This window comes from Mobula hypostoma, chromosome 20 (genome assembly GCF_963921235.1).
Source record: "Mobula hypostoma chromosome 20, sMobHyp1.1, whole genome shotgun sequence".
Taxonomy (NCBI): domain Eukaryota; kingdom Metazoa; phylum Chordata; class Chondrichthyes; order Myliobatiformes; family Myliobatidae; genus Mobula; species Mobula hypostoma.
In genome coordinates, this window is record NC_086116.1 from 32,557,567 (window position 1) to 32,571,929 (window position 14,363).

The 14,363-nt window shown below is 41.1% G+C and overlaps 1 protein-coding gene across 2 annotated transcripts in view; it reads left to right on the top strand.

Annotated features, from left to right (window-relative positions):
- mov10l1 (Mov10 like RNA helicase 1) overlaps nt 1–14,363 on the top strand; it is a 65,907-nt gene that overhangs the window by 16,675 nt on the left and 34,869 nt on the right. For both annotated transcript variants that reach the window (XM_063072150.1, XM_063072151.1), the window contains 4 exons: nt 1,490–1,680; nt 2,728–2,874; nt 4,483–4,989; nt 5,426–5,626. In XM_063072150.1, coding sequence (XP_062928220.1) covers nt 1,490–1,680; nt 2,728–2,874; nt 4,483–4,989; nt 5,426–5,626 — 1,046 coding nt within the window. The remainder of the gene's footprint in view (nt 1–1,489; nt 1,681–2,727; nt 2,875–4,482; nt 4,990–5,425; nt 5,627–14,363) is intronic.

The window sequence follows — 14,363 nt, forward strand, 5'->3', positions numbered from 1 at the left end:
GGCAGACTACCTTATTAATATGTATTAGATACTCTTCGTGCACGCGCAGGTTTTCTGATCGGATCGTTCAAATTTGTAAACAGAAACAGTGTCACTGTTTTAACAAGAAATCCGTGCTAAATATCCAGATATTTACATGTGATGGCATCATTGTTTGGCAGCACTTATCTGTGTGAGCATTTATTTTCAAAAATGAAGCACACCAGGAACCATTTGAGAACAAGATTGACTGATGCCCATCCGGATAATGTCTTGCTCTTGGCATCAACAAGTCTGGCACCCAATATTGAGAAGCTTTCAAGCAACAAACAGCATCAAATTTCACATTGATTTATTGACTATTTGCATTAAAATTTTCTTTTTTATTATACTTAATTTACTACCATTCAATGCATCGTTCATATGTTTTATGTTTAAAGATTCTTTGTGTCCTTTTAATAGATTCAAAAGATGGCTTGATTGAAATAAATTGCAACTAAACTGAGTTCTTTGATTACTAATTGGCATCCTTGGTTAAGCACAAATGATCTTCTAGCATGCGTTATTCATTATTTTGAGGCAAAACATAACTAGATGTATTTAAATGGGTAATTCCCATATTTCAAGTTTTTATGGCATTTATCTGGCCCACCGTCCGCTCATTAATACGCGATCCAGCCCACAGAGGCAAAAAGGTTGCTGACCCCTGCCCTGGACTTGCATGTTTTTTTTTGGCCTAGTGCTTTTCTCAGTAATATAAACAAATAGTGGAATGTCTTGATATTTATAACAAATGTAGAACGGAAATACAAGGTGAAAGAAGAGGTTTAGTAAAAGATAAGGTCAAGGTACAGGAATTTGTTTATTAGTTTCACTGATAATCTCAGTTCATCCTTCATTTCTGTGATGAGAAATGGAGAGAGGAGCGAGGTGATTTGCCATCACTCTGTATATTACACATTGGCCTAAGCAGACTGGGGCCGAGCTTATGCTCCACTTGAGCCCCTCCAATCAATATGATCTAATATGTTCCTACCCAGCTTTCTTTTAAATCCATTTAGAATTTTGGTCTCAGCAAGCCCTTCAGAAGGAATGTTCACACAAATCAAATTATTACTCAGTGCATTAAGATAGTACAAGGCAAAACAATAATAATGCAGAATAAAATGTAATGGCTACAGAGAAAGTGCAGTATTTTGGTCAGTGGTGACCCCAGCTTTAGTTCTGGCATTTTTGTTTTGCGTCCTCTCTTTGCCCTTTATAAATTATAGGACAGAGCTATATCATTCCGGATGTGTTTTTTCTTTGTTGGGTCTGTGTTTACTCAAGGACAGGTACTAATCAATATGTTGGTAATACCATTATACATCAATGGGTTGACTATAATTGTCTAGATTTAAAACTTTCTCTTGTAATGCTGAATTGCAGCGTAAAAATAATCTCAATATTTTGCTGGTTTCCTGCATTGATTAAATATCCAGCATTTTTTTTTTGCTGTGTTTGTGTTAAGGTACCGATAACTCGAATGCTTCATCAAAGTGGTGTTGTGGATGACATCATTTTCTTCACTCTTGCATCTCTCCAGTTACCACTCGATTATGTTCCAAAGAAAGGTGATGTGGTCAACACCGTGATTGTGGAGAGTAGTCAGTCTGTTTACCAGTGGAGAGCTTTATGTATTGCACCTGCACAGAAAGAGAGGTGAGATGAAGTCCAGCTTTGCATTGGACTGAACAACTTGCATGTGGAGGTTTTATTACAGAGTTGAGGTTCTGTGATGTGGGATCAATTTGTTCAGTCTATCTATTAAGTGTTTATTGACCAGTTGCCTATTTTAAGCGAATGTATAATTGGGTTTCACTTTACTTATCAATGGAGCATTCTTTTTTCCCCATTTGGATATATTTCTTTTACGAGTCTTTGAAAACTACATTATGCTTATTTATAGCTTGCCATTTTATACCAAAACTAGCCTAGAAATTTGAAAATGGCACTTCCTGTCATGATTGGTCGTAGTTCTGATGTGAGTCTACCACATTGGCAAAAATTAGACAAAAGATCGTGGAAACACATTTTTATCTCAATAAAGCAAGAAGTACATCAGAATGAAAGCAGCGATACCTTGTTTGATATCAAATATTGTTTTACGTCCCAACTTTTTATACTTGTCTGTGTTTTAAATAAGTTGTACTTCCAACGAAGGACAACCAGTTCAGTGTAGTTAGGATGGTGCAAAAGCAGATCATGGAAAATAATTGCAAATTCCAAATCATTGACAAACAATGTAAAAGTAGCAGTCCCAATACTGACCCCTGAGGTACACCACTAGTCACTGGCAGCCAACCAGAAAAGGCCAGCATCTTTCCTGTAATGCCATAGGATTTTATCTTGTTAAGCAGGGGGTATCCAGAACTAGATGGCACAGCCTCAAGATTAAGGGGTGGCCTTTTAGAACAGAGGTAAGGAGGAATTTTTCTGGCTGGAGAGGAGAGAATCTGTGGAATGCTCTGCCACAGACTGCAGTGGAGGCCAAGTCCGTGGGTATATTTAAAGCGGAAGTTGATAGTTTTCTAATCGGTCGGGGCATCAAAGGCTATGGCGAGAAGGCAGATGTATGGGGTTGAGTGGGATCTGGGATCAGCCATGATGGAATGGCAGAGCAGACTCAATGGGCTGAATGGCCTAATTCTGCCCCGATGTCTTATGGTCTTGTTCCAATTCTGAAATATACTGATGTCCCTTTCTCAGTTTTTCAGTGCCTTTAATAAAGAACAAAAGTCTGGAACAAGTTGATTTGGAGTTACTCTCTAACAAAGGAGGACTGGAAGTTGCAAAGGATTTTGACTTTGGTACCATAAAGTATGGAGAGAAAAAAGACTTGATGGTGTGGATTGAGTAAGTCTGTGTACTCTTTATCTGTGGGAAACTCATTTTTGCATTGCCATTTTTCTTTTAACTAAGTAAAACAGTTGTAATATTTTGTCAAGATTTAGGTTCACTTTTATTTCAAAAAGATATTGAAGTCACAGAGGTATAAGTGAGTTGAATATGAGTAAATAAAATGTCACCACTTCTGCCCAGTCAGTGTCTCAGATTAGCACTACAGAGTAATCAAAATGGGATGTGTGTCAGTCAACCTGGGATTGAGAAAAACATTAAAAATGTTTGATCACAAACAAGAGACAATTTGCAGATGCTGGAAATCCAAGCAACACACAAAATGTTGGAGGAACTCAGCAGGCCAGGCAGCATCTGTGGTGGGGGAGAAAAGTACATTTGACGTTTCAGGCTGAGACCCTTTTTGGTCCAAAGGGTCTTCCAGCATTTTGTGTGTGTTGCCGTGATAAAAATATTTGAGTCTTGAGCAGAACCAATAATATTATAGCAGGTCAGTAAGTTTCATCCTGAATTTTTTTCCCAAGAGAGAATTCCTGACCTTTCTGGTACAGTTAAAGATCACTATAATCTAGATTAGGTTCATTTTATTTGGAGTCCTGGAGTAGAACACCCAGTACTGAATGGTTACCGTGACTTGTGTGTGACCATGAGCTTGCAACATCATACTAAGATGAACTAAAATCACAATTCATGGATCAAAGCACTGTAGTCAATGATGCTACACTTCTTGTAGTTTGCTGATAGTTACACTAATATTAAATTGGCCGCTGTTGTTCCTTTTCACTCCTTGTGGTGCGTTGGGTGATATTTTTGCCGTTTTGGTCACATTTGACTTTTTTTACGAGGCTGAATTGCTCGCTCAACCCAGCATGGATGGAAAGCGTGCAATTTACAGTGGCCAAAAAATATGTCTTTGGGTTGTGGATGGAAACTGGGAGTGCCCGGGGAAACCCATTAGGAATGTGCAAACTCTACACGGACAGTCGGTCGCTGTGTCTATGAGCTGTAACTCTACTGACTACTCTACCGTATTGTCCCCAGAGCAGAGGACCCTGTTGGACAAAGATTTAAATGTTATTTTGGAGATGTAAGGTGATGGCCAAGGAGGAACTTGCTTGGTCCAGGTTCTGATACTGGATGGATTTTTAAAATTACTGTTATTCTGGAGTCTGGTAGGGATGTACTGCCACTGTGCCACAACCCCCAAAGGAGGTGTAAGGCACTCCTTCTCTTTGCAAGCCTGCAGGTCACTCTTGGGCAAGGTGTAGCTCTTGCTTAGCCCCACCCCCAGAGGATCGCGTGAAACCGTGGAAGCAGGTGGTGGATATCACAAGTCCTGGTTATGCGGCCACTGTCGCCAGACAATCTCTGAAGAGTATTGATAATGTGTGAGATCACCCGTCTTGTAAAGACACTGCTCAGAGGAAGGCAATGACAAACCACTTCTGCAGAAAAATTTGCCAAGAACAATGATGGTCATGGAAAGACCACGATTGCTCACATCATACAACATGTCACATTATGATGGCTCTCTTTAATGCTGAGAGTAATGGAGGAGCTAGTCTATTTGATTTTTGTGTATTCTGTTGTTTATCTTTTTTATAGGAACAAAGGAAAAGAGACTCAAACCCTTCTACACTATTCGGTGGCAGGATGGGTAGGAGGAAAACAGTTCTTTTTCACATCGCAAGAAGTGTTTCCTTCTGCATTATCCTGCAAAAGCACAGCCGCACAACAACAGATCTCTAGAAACGTTTCGAGCTGCAACACAACTAGATCCCACTCATTGTCTAAAGACCTTGAGTCTCTTCTTTCCAGAACAACAGTTCAGCCTGATTCTCTTACCCCCTGTACAGCAGTGGGTCACGCACATGAACCAACACCTCATGAGGATCAAGATTTTGAACACAGTTCACGAGATATTCGGGCTAAACTGCCAAAGAATCTGCCACCAGCTTCAACGGGTATGGGAAATCAGACAAGTTGTCGGCAAGCTAATGACGCTGTTAAAAAGATAAAACAGCATGTCAGTACAGATACAGAAAATAGTGAAGTAAGACAGCGTATACCTCCTGGAGGAAAAGTCTGCATAAGCTTGACATGTGAAGCAAAGTAAGAGTCCTTTTATTGAAAATATTTTATTACTGAAAACACTTTTGATATGCAAATTAGTGCCTGCCTATAGTTTAAAACAAAAAAGTAAGCTTGAACTTGTAAACTATATTGGATGCATGTATTAGATGTGATCAAAAATGATAGCTCATGAAACAGACATTTGGCCAATATTTCCCTCTTGCAAGTGCCAAATTCTAAGTTCACACCACATGAGTAGTTCTGTTATACTTATCGGAAGTGTGATATATTTTCAAAACATGAACTTAATGAGTATTAGCATAAAATTATTGTCAATGATGTAGTCCAATTCTAATCAGTCAGTATGATTTTGAATTTTTCAGATATTACATGAAATTAAAATTATTAGAACAGATTATTTTTTCATTCTCTTTCAGTTGATTCTTAATTATTATATTTTAATTTTTTTAAACAGAAATCCTGGCCGTAGCAAAGATCTTCTCCTCCTTTATTTTGACAACTTTGTGATGGGTCGTTATGTGGTGGTAGATGTGATCAGTGATGAGGAATCTCTTCTTGCACCAAGTTCGCAATATTATCCCATGAAACCCAGATTCATTCAAACAAATCAAAAGGAGACAAATGCTATGACTGTGGCTGTGCAAAATCCTAAGAGGTGCTGTAAAAATCCTTAGATAATGTATCACATGTAGTACAATCGGCAGTGCTTGACCTCTAGTAGACTTATGAATTAGATTCTTGGAATTGGTGTTCATTAAGAAGGAACTGGATCAGGTGGGCTGATGTTGTCTAGTGCTTAGAAGAATTAGAGATTATCTTATTGCAGTATACAATATGGAGCGGGTTTGTCAGATATTAAGTCCTGATACACGGTTTTAACCTGAAATGTCCAGAGTTTCTTCCCTCCACAGGTGCTGCTCAACTGCTGAGTTCCTCCAGCAGATTATCTGTTACTACAGAGTCCACCATCACAGTCCCTTGTGTCTGCCTATTAATCCCTTTGGGGAATTGAGAGCTTGTGTTACAGGTTAAGGGTGAAGGATCAGGACAGATTCCAAATTTACCTGGATACACCTTGTTCAAGGGGAAAGGGGGGAGGGAATAAAGGAATGTAGCCGTATAGATTAAGGAAAATATTGCAGTGCTTCAGAGAGAATAACCTAGAATGATCCACGACAGTATCTGTCTAGTGTTAAGTAATAATTTAAATATAGTCCTATAACTGCAACTGTAGTGCAGATTGCCACCACTGGGAAGAGTAAATTTCCAGGATTTTTTTTACAGAAGTTAAAGCAATAGAGTAGTGTAAATTATCGAAATATAGTCTAGAACAATAATGACATCAGTGACCTTGAATGTTCAAAACTTGCTTCATGGTGATGTTTCTGGCATCGCTAGACTTGGTTCTGACTGAAGCTGAGTGAACCAAATATCATTGGGGGGAGCATCCAGGAAAGAGCAGTTATAGTATCCTAAACTGTCACTTTGAGGCCTCTGTTAGTCAGGGTCAGCCATGGATGTTATGTCCTATCTGTCTAGATATGCAAGTCTGGGCATTACAATATGGGGTGCCGGCTGTTGCCTGTGTAGCAGGCTCCCCCTCTTCACACATCTGATAAATCCAAAGGAACGGCAGACCAATACAGTTTGATACCAGCAGCGTTGCAGGAGTTGCCAGTCAGTATTGACCTCAATGTAGGACTGCCTTTGAAAAAGAGAAGCCGAAATCTGATGTGTCGGTATTTCAGTGGAGTAAAGGAAATTACAGTGGTGTGAGAGAGGAACTGGCCAAAGTTGACTGGAAAGGGACACTGGCGGGAAAGACGGCAGAACAGCAGTGGCTGGAGTTTATGCGAGAAATGAGGAAAGTGCAAGACAGGTATATTCCAAAAACGAAGAAATTTTTGAGTGGAAAAAGGATGCAACCGTGGTTGACAAGAGAAGTCAAAGCCAAAGTTAAAGCAAAGGAGAGCGCATACAAGGAAGCAAAAATTAGTGGGAAGACAGAGGATTGGGAAGTTTTTAAAACCTTTCAAAAGGAAACCAAGAGGGTCATTAAGAGGGAAAAGATTAACTATGAAAGGAAGCTAGCAAATAATATCAAAGAGGATACTAAAAGTTTTTTCAAGTATATAAAGAGTAAAAGACAGGTGAGAGTAGATATAGGACCGATAGAAAATGATGCTGGAGAAATTGTAATGGGAGATAAGGAGATGGCAGAGGAACTGAACGAGTATTTTGCATCAGTCTTTACTGAGGAAGACATCAGCAGTATACTGGACACTCAAGGGTGGCGGGGAAGAGATGTGTGCGCAGTCACAATTACGACAGAGAAAGTACTCAGGAAGCTGAATAGTCTAAAAGTAGATAAATCTCCTGGACCAGATGGAATGCGCCCGCGTGTTCTGAAGGAAGTAGCTGTGGAGATTGCGGAGACATTAGCGATGATCTTTCAAAAGTCGATAGATTCTGGCATGGTTCTGGAGGACTGGAAGACTGCAAATGTCACTCCGCTATTTAAGAAGGGGGCAAGGAAGCAAAAAGGAAATTATAGACCTGTTAGCTTGACATCGGTGGTTGGGAAGTTGTTGGAGTTGATTGTCAAGGATGAGGTTGCAGAGTACCTGGAGGCATATGACAAGATAGGCAGAATTCAGCATGGATTCCTTAAAGGAAAATCCTGCCTGACAAACCTATTACAATTTTTTGAGGAAATTACCAGTAGGCTAGACAAGGGAGATGCAGTGGATGTTGTATATTTGGATTTTCAGAAGGCCTTTGACAAGCTGCCACACATGAGGCTACTTAACAAGATAAGAGCCCATGGAATTACGGGAAAGTTAGATACGTGGATAGAGCGTTGGCGGATTGGCAGGAAACAGTGGGAATAAAGGGATCCTATTCTGGTTGGCTGCTGGTTTCCAGTGGTGTTCCACAGGGGTCTGTGTTGGGGCCATTTCTTTTTACATTGTACGTCAACGATTTGGATTATGGAATAGATGGCTTTGTGGCTAAGTTTGCTGATGATACAAAGATAGGTAGAGGGGCTGGTAGTGCTGAGGAAACGGAGAGTCTGCAGAGAGACTTGGATAGATTGTGTTACGTACCCCGTAACTGGGTTGCCAGACCAGCAGAAATGGACCACTTAGTTGGAGTCTGGATTACTGGAACTAAGAAAGTTTTATTAAAGAAATAAGTAACACCGTACTCTTAAACGTAAGGATATAAATGCAACAGGTTAGCAATGAATAAACACATGTACACGGAACTATGATAATAGGATCAATCAAGCTCTATCGCAGTCTAGGGGTAAAATGATCAGTCACAAGTGACACAAGAGTTCAGTTCAGTTTCAGTTCGCAGTAATTGCCGTCGTGCTGTTGGGGGGAGAGAGAGAGAGAACGAATGAATATGCAAATCGGATTCCAGATAGACCTTCGATATTCCTCGCAGTTAGCTTTTGGGCGAGCCCTTTGTAATGTCTTCTGAGGTCACCGACTGTGACCCCTTCGTTCCAGATACAATCGTTCTTCTGCGGTGAACCCGGCACCCAGGCATGGGCGGACACACACACCGGGTTCCCGCCCGACTGCACCTTTCCGCCCTGTGCGTCTGTGGCTGGTCCCGCGACCAGACCTCCAAAACTCTCACCAACTTGTGGGGGCACACCGCTTCCACGGTCTCGTTACCTCGTGGTGTCATGTGTGTTTTGCCTTAGCGAACCTGTTCCTTTTATTCCCCTGCTGGGGTATCGCCTGTCCATCAAACTTCAAACAGTTCGGGTTCAAAGCAACAGGTCTCTGACAATACTCGGAACTGTGTCTCCTTTCGGTAATCTCACTCGTCTCTCTTATTAGCATTTTGAATGTTTCCCCCATTGTCCTCTTATCGGCATCAATCTTCTAATAATTTGGTCTGTTGTCACAATTGGAAGAATGGGCAGAGAAGTGGCAAATGAAGTACAATGTTGGAAAGTGTATGGTTATGCACTTTGGCAGAAAAAATAAACGGGCAGACTATTATTTAAATGAGGAAAGAATTCAAAGTTTGGAGATGCAACGGGACTTGGGAGTCCTTGTACAGGATACCCTTAAGGTTAACCTCCAGGTTGAGTCGGTGGTGAAGAAGGCGAATGCAATGTTGGCATTCATTTCTAGAGGAATAGAGTATAGGAGCAGGGATGTGATGTTGAGGCTCTATAAGGCACTGGTGAGACCTCACTTGGAGTACTGTGGGCAGTTTTGGTCTCCTTATTTAAGAAAGGATGTGCTGATGTTGGAGGTGGCACAGAGAAGATTCACTAGAATGATTCCGGGAATGAGAGGGTTAACATATGAGGAACGTTTGTCCGCTCTTGGACTGTATTCCTTGGAGTTTAGAAGAATGAGGGGAGACCTCATAGAAACATTTCGAATGTTGAAAGGCATGGACAGAATGGATGTGGCAAAGTTGTTTCCCACGATGGGGGGGTCTAGTACGAGAGGGCATGACTTAAGGATTGAAGGGCGCCCATTCAGAACAAAAATGTGAAGAAATTTTTTTAGTCAGAGGGTGGTGAATCTATGGAATTTGTTGCCACAGGCAGCAGTGGAGACCAAGTCATTGGGTGTATTTAAGGCAGAGATTGATAGGTATCTGAGTAGCCAGGGCATCAAAGGTTGTGGTGAGAAGGCGGGGGAGTGGGACTAAATGGGAGAATGGATCAGCTCATGATAAAATGGCAGAGCAAACTCGATGGGCCGAATGGCTGACTTCTGCTCCTTTGTCTTATGGTCTTAGGAGCTCGAGCTCTGGATTTCCCTTGGGACTTACTCCTGAAGCCTTCCACATAAGTGGGTATAGCCGCATGACAACAGTGGTTTGAGATCAGAGTTTCCTTCTCCTGTATGAGCTGCCAGTCACAAATGAAGTAACTGAGGACTGGTGAAGGCAGTGTAGTTGATTAGGTCTGTCGCATATTTGGTAAGATGCCTTGGATCTAAAAGGGCTCTTGCTGTATGAATAGAGAACTGTGGTTAGTAACAGGAAGCGGGTTGTTTTTGGGCTGGAGGGTAGTGTATAGCAGGGACCCCCATAAGGACCACTGTTTCTCTTAACATAGATTAGGGGTTCCCAACCTGTGATCCATAGACTCCTTGCTGAATGGTATTGGTCCATGGCATAAAAAAGGTCAGGATCGCCTGACAGATTAATGGCATGGGTCAAGTGTACAAGGCAGTTTGCTAAACCACAGATGGCACAATATCTGGAGGCATAGTGATCGGTAATAGGACAAGTAGGATAGTAATAGACATCAAGGAGATGTAGTCACCAAATGAAATGAACAGATAAGTGACAGAGGAAATGCAATACTAATAATACAAAGTGTTTAATTTTGCAAGGAAGAATTCAGAGGTATTATAAACCAGAGGGCAGGATAGCATTCTGAAAGGATGCAAGAGAAAGGTTTGTGGTTATATGTGTATTTTTTTAAGTGCAAATGTCAGGACTGGTTGAGAAAGTGATTTAAAAAGTATACAAGTTCTTGGACATTATAGACTGAGGATCAAGTTGTCATTATGAACGTTTATGCAATGCTGGTTGACTGACAAAATGGTTGTTGTGTATGAGTAACTTTAGGAATGCAGTGAGGATGCAGAAGGGATTTCAGGTGATGTGAGCCAGTTACGTGTCATCATGGAAATAATTAGTGGGGCTGTGGGAAGTGAGGATAGCTGGATTGCTCCTGTATAAAGTCAGTATGGATTCAATATTTTGCAGCCATTCTGTGAATCTTTGGGATTTTTTTCTCTCTCTGGAGAACTGGATATTTTACCTTTGTGTGTAGTCACAGGACACTAAGGAAATCTCAGTAAAAGATGATAAAGATAATTGAAATGGAGCTGAGATTGGAAGATCAGTACAGTGACTTTGTGAACAATAAGGAAGGTTCAAGGCCCAATTATGCATTTACTTGTGTGCTGGCATATTTGTTGTGGTTTTGCTCACACCTTGCTTGGGTTTCACTCTTTAACTGTTAAAGGAAAATGGACAAAATGTCAGCGAAATGAACTGTGCATCTTGTAGCTGGGGTTTATGGCATTGCGCACCGATCAGCCAGAAATCCATTATTTCTGCATTATTCAAATTAGTCTAAATAATTAAGTCCCTGCTTTCAGTGTAAATGTATTCATGAAAAACATAAATCCATAGATTTAAATATAAAGTTTTTGTAATAAAGTGTCAGAGAGGGGAAAATCCTGCATGCTTCCATCAGGGTTGGGGTAGATAAAAACAAGCTGTTGGGTGAGTTCAGTGTGTCAAGCAGCATGAGAGAGGAAATGGCCAAAGTTGACTGGAAAGGGACACTGGCGGGAAAGACGGCAGAGCAGCAGTGGCTGGAGTTCATGCAGCTGGCAGAAAGGACAAATGATGATATGCTGGATGTGTAGGCTGGTAGGTGAGAGGTGAAGACCAGGGGAACACTGTTCTGACTGATGAAGGTGTTGGTGGGTGGTTATACCTAGCTCAGAAGTACAGGAATTGGAGGGGATGTAGGTTAATGCTCAATCAACCACAATAGTGAGGAAGCCACATTTCCTGAGGAAGGAGGACGTTTTAAATATCTTGGAATGGAAAAACCTCATCTCAAGAATAAATTTGGGTAAAGATCTATTGCTTTAGCTGGAGTAAGATTTTAAATAAAAAGTGTGATGAAGTAATTTAATCAGCTACCCTGTGGATTTAAGTGATTTATATCTATAAGTAAATTAATTTGGTTCAAGAATAGAAAGCTGCATTAGAAAGAGTGGGTTGAAATAACTTCAAAAGAAATGGAAGCAACAGGTAAAGATGTCTCGCAAAAGCCAGTAAGATATTTGCAGTGTCCTAATAATGAAAAGGTGGCTGGAAATAAGACAAGTGAGCTTTTTTGCTTGGAGGAAAACATAATTTTCTTGCATCACATGAAATAGGAGTGTAAGTTGGCCGGACTCAGCAGGCCACACAGCATCTACAGAAAAGAGTAAGCAGTCGACATTTTGGGCTGAGAGCTCCTGCATTTTGTGTGTGTTCATTTGGATTTCCAGCATCTGCAGATTATCTGTGCATGAGTTGGCCAACAGGCTCCCTCAAGCCTGCCCACCGCCCTGGGTTTATGGAGAGAAGAAAGAAAAGTGCAGAGATTCACTTTCTTCTGGGAGATAACATTTCTACTACCTCAATTTTAAATGACCAGTCCCTTATTTTGTAGTGCCTTGTTTTGAGTCTCTGTGAAACCAGGTCGACAACTCTGTCAAGCTCCCTTAGGAATTCATATGTTTGGATAAGGTCGCCCCTCATTTGTCTAAACTCCAGGCAACGCTGATCCATACTGTCCAGGTGAATCTCCTTTGGACTACCTCTATATTCCTTGCAGAGCAGTGGTGAGTGAATGGGGATAGATGCCCAATAAACTAAATAGCCACCTTGTCTGCTACACTTGTACTTTAAATCAATGAAATAAATTTCAATTTATAGTGACGAGTGGGAAAACTAATTCAGTGATGATGCTGAGAAGATCTTTGATAAGCAAAAAAGAAAAGAGTAACAATGCTGAATTCATTTAGAGATAGTCCAAGTCTGAATGGACTGAACTTATTGAAATAGTCATTTAAAAAAATATTGTTCTAACTATTTAAAATGAAAACAAAATAGGAAGGAAGTTTTTTCCCCTGCATGAATAAGCAGATTACCTAAAGAGCTGAGGAAATTCATTAACATGAGATCTGCAGATGTTTGAAATCTCGAGCAATACACATAAAATGCTAGAGGAACTCAGCAGATCAGGCAGCATCTGTGGAGGGGAATAAACAGTTGATATTTCGGGCTGAGACCTTTCATCGGGACCAAACCAGTACAGTCTTGGTCTGGTGTTTGGAAACTCAGGTCTATGAATCTACGTCCAGCACTCAAGCTCCATCACACTAAGCACTGTTGCACTTCAGGTCTGCATGCTCACACTGCTGACTTATGTGCACTGCCAGACCAGTTCAAACAGCATCAAGTTCACTGATGGTACTACAGTGGTTGGCCTCATCGGCATACGAAGAGGAGGTAGAGAGGCTTGTCAAATGATGTGGGAACAACAACCTGATTCCAAGTGAGGGCAAGATAAAAGAGATGATTGTGGACTTCAGGAAGGCAAGATGGACCACTTTCCATTGCAGGTCAATGGCACTCCTATGGAGAGAGTGAAGAGCAAAAAAGTCATTAGTCAAGGAGGCACAGCAGTGTCTATACTTTCTGAAGAGATTGAGTCCTGCAAGGTTCCCTGCCTCCTTACTAACAGCTTTCTACAGGAGCACAGTTGAGAGTGTTCTGTCTGGCTGCATCATTACGTGGTACAGAAGCTGCAAGGTATCAGGTTACAAGACCCTACAGAGGATTGTGAAAACCGCCGAGAGACTCACTGGGGTTTCCTCTCTCCCCCCCCCCCCCCATATGTGACATTTACCAGGAGCGTTGTAGGACCTGAAACATTTTTGAGGATCCCTACCATCCATCCCACAATCTCTTTGACCCATTACCGACAGGAAGCGGGTACAGGAGCATCAGGACTAGGACTGCCAGACTGGATAACATCATCTTCCCCAGGCAATAAGATTAATGGATATCCTGCCACTACCAAGGTTTCATCACCAGGACAATAAGCTGTTTACTATACTGTTTACCGCTGTTGGGTACTACGTGCATTTTGAGTTGTATTTTATTAACTTATCTGTGATAATATTTTGTTTTATGTGCTGTGTGTGATAATATGTTTTGTGGATGTGCTGCGATCGTGACGAACATTGTTTCATTTGGTTCTGTATCTGTACAGTCAGATGACAATAAACTTGTTTGATAGGCAGACATTTAAGACTAAATTTGAAACAGCCCCAGTTTTATAGACACTTGGATCTGATTTTATAGATGGCCAGATGTGCTGCCTCCATTCGGAATCCATTGGATATTGTCACTAGTCCAGGCTGATTCCTTTGGGATACTCAGCCTCATGAGATCAGCTGGAGGCCAGTTTGTGGATGAGCAAAGGGGTTCTGACTTCCAGGAAGGAAAACTTTTAAGCACCATCAGAAGCTAGAGGTTGATGTAAAATATTTACCAGCACTCCACTGCAGCATCAGTTGAACCTATTGAGAAGATAATTGGAAAGTGCTGGTTAATCTGTTCTGTACCCTACAATATTTAATTTATGCACGTTGTGCATAATTCATCTGTAGATTTTATCCTTACTTTTATAAGTTATTGTGCATTGTGTACCACTGTGCTTTACACCCTGGTTCGGAGAAACATCTTGTTAGGCGATATACATGTATATAGGTAAATGACAGTAAACTTGACTTGACTTCAAAGTTATCTTAATTTTGATTAAA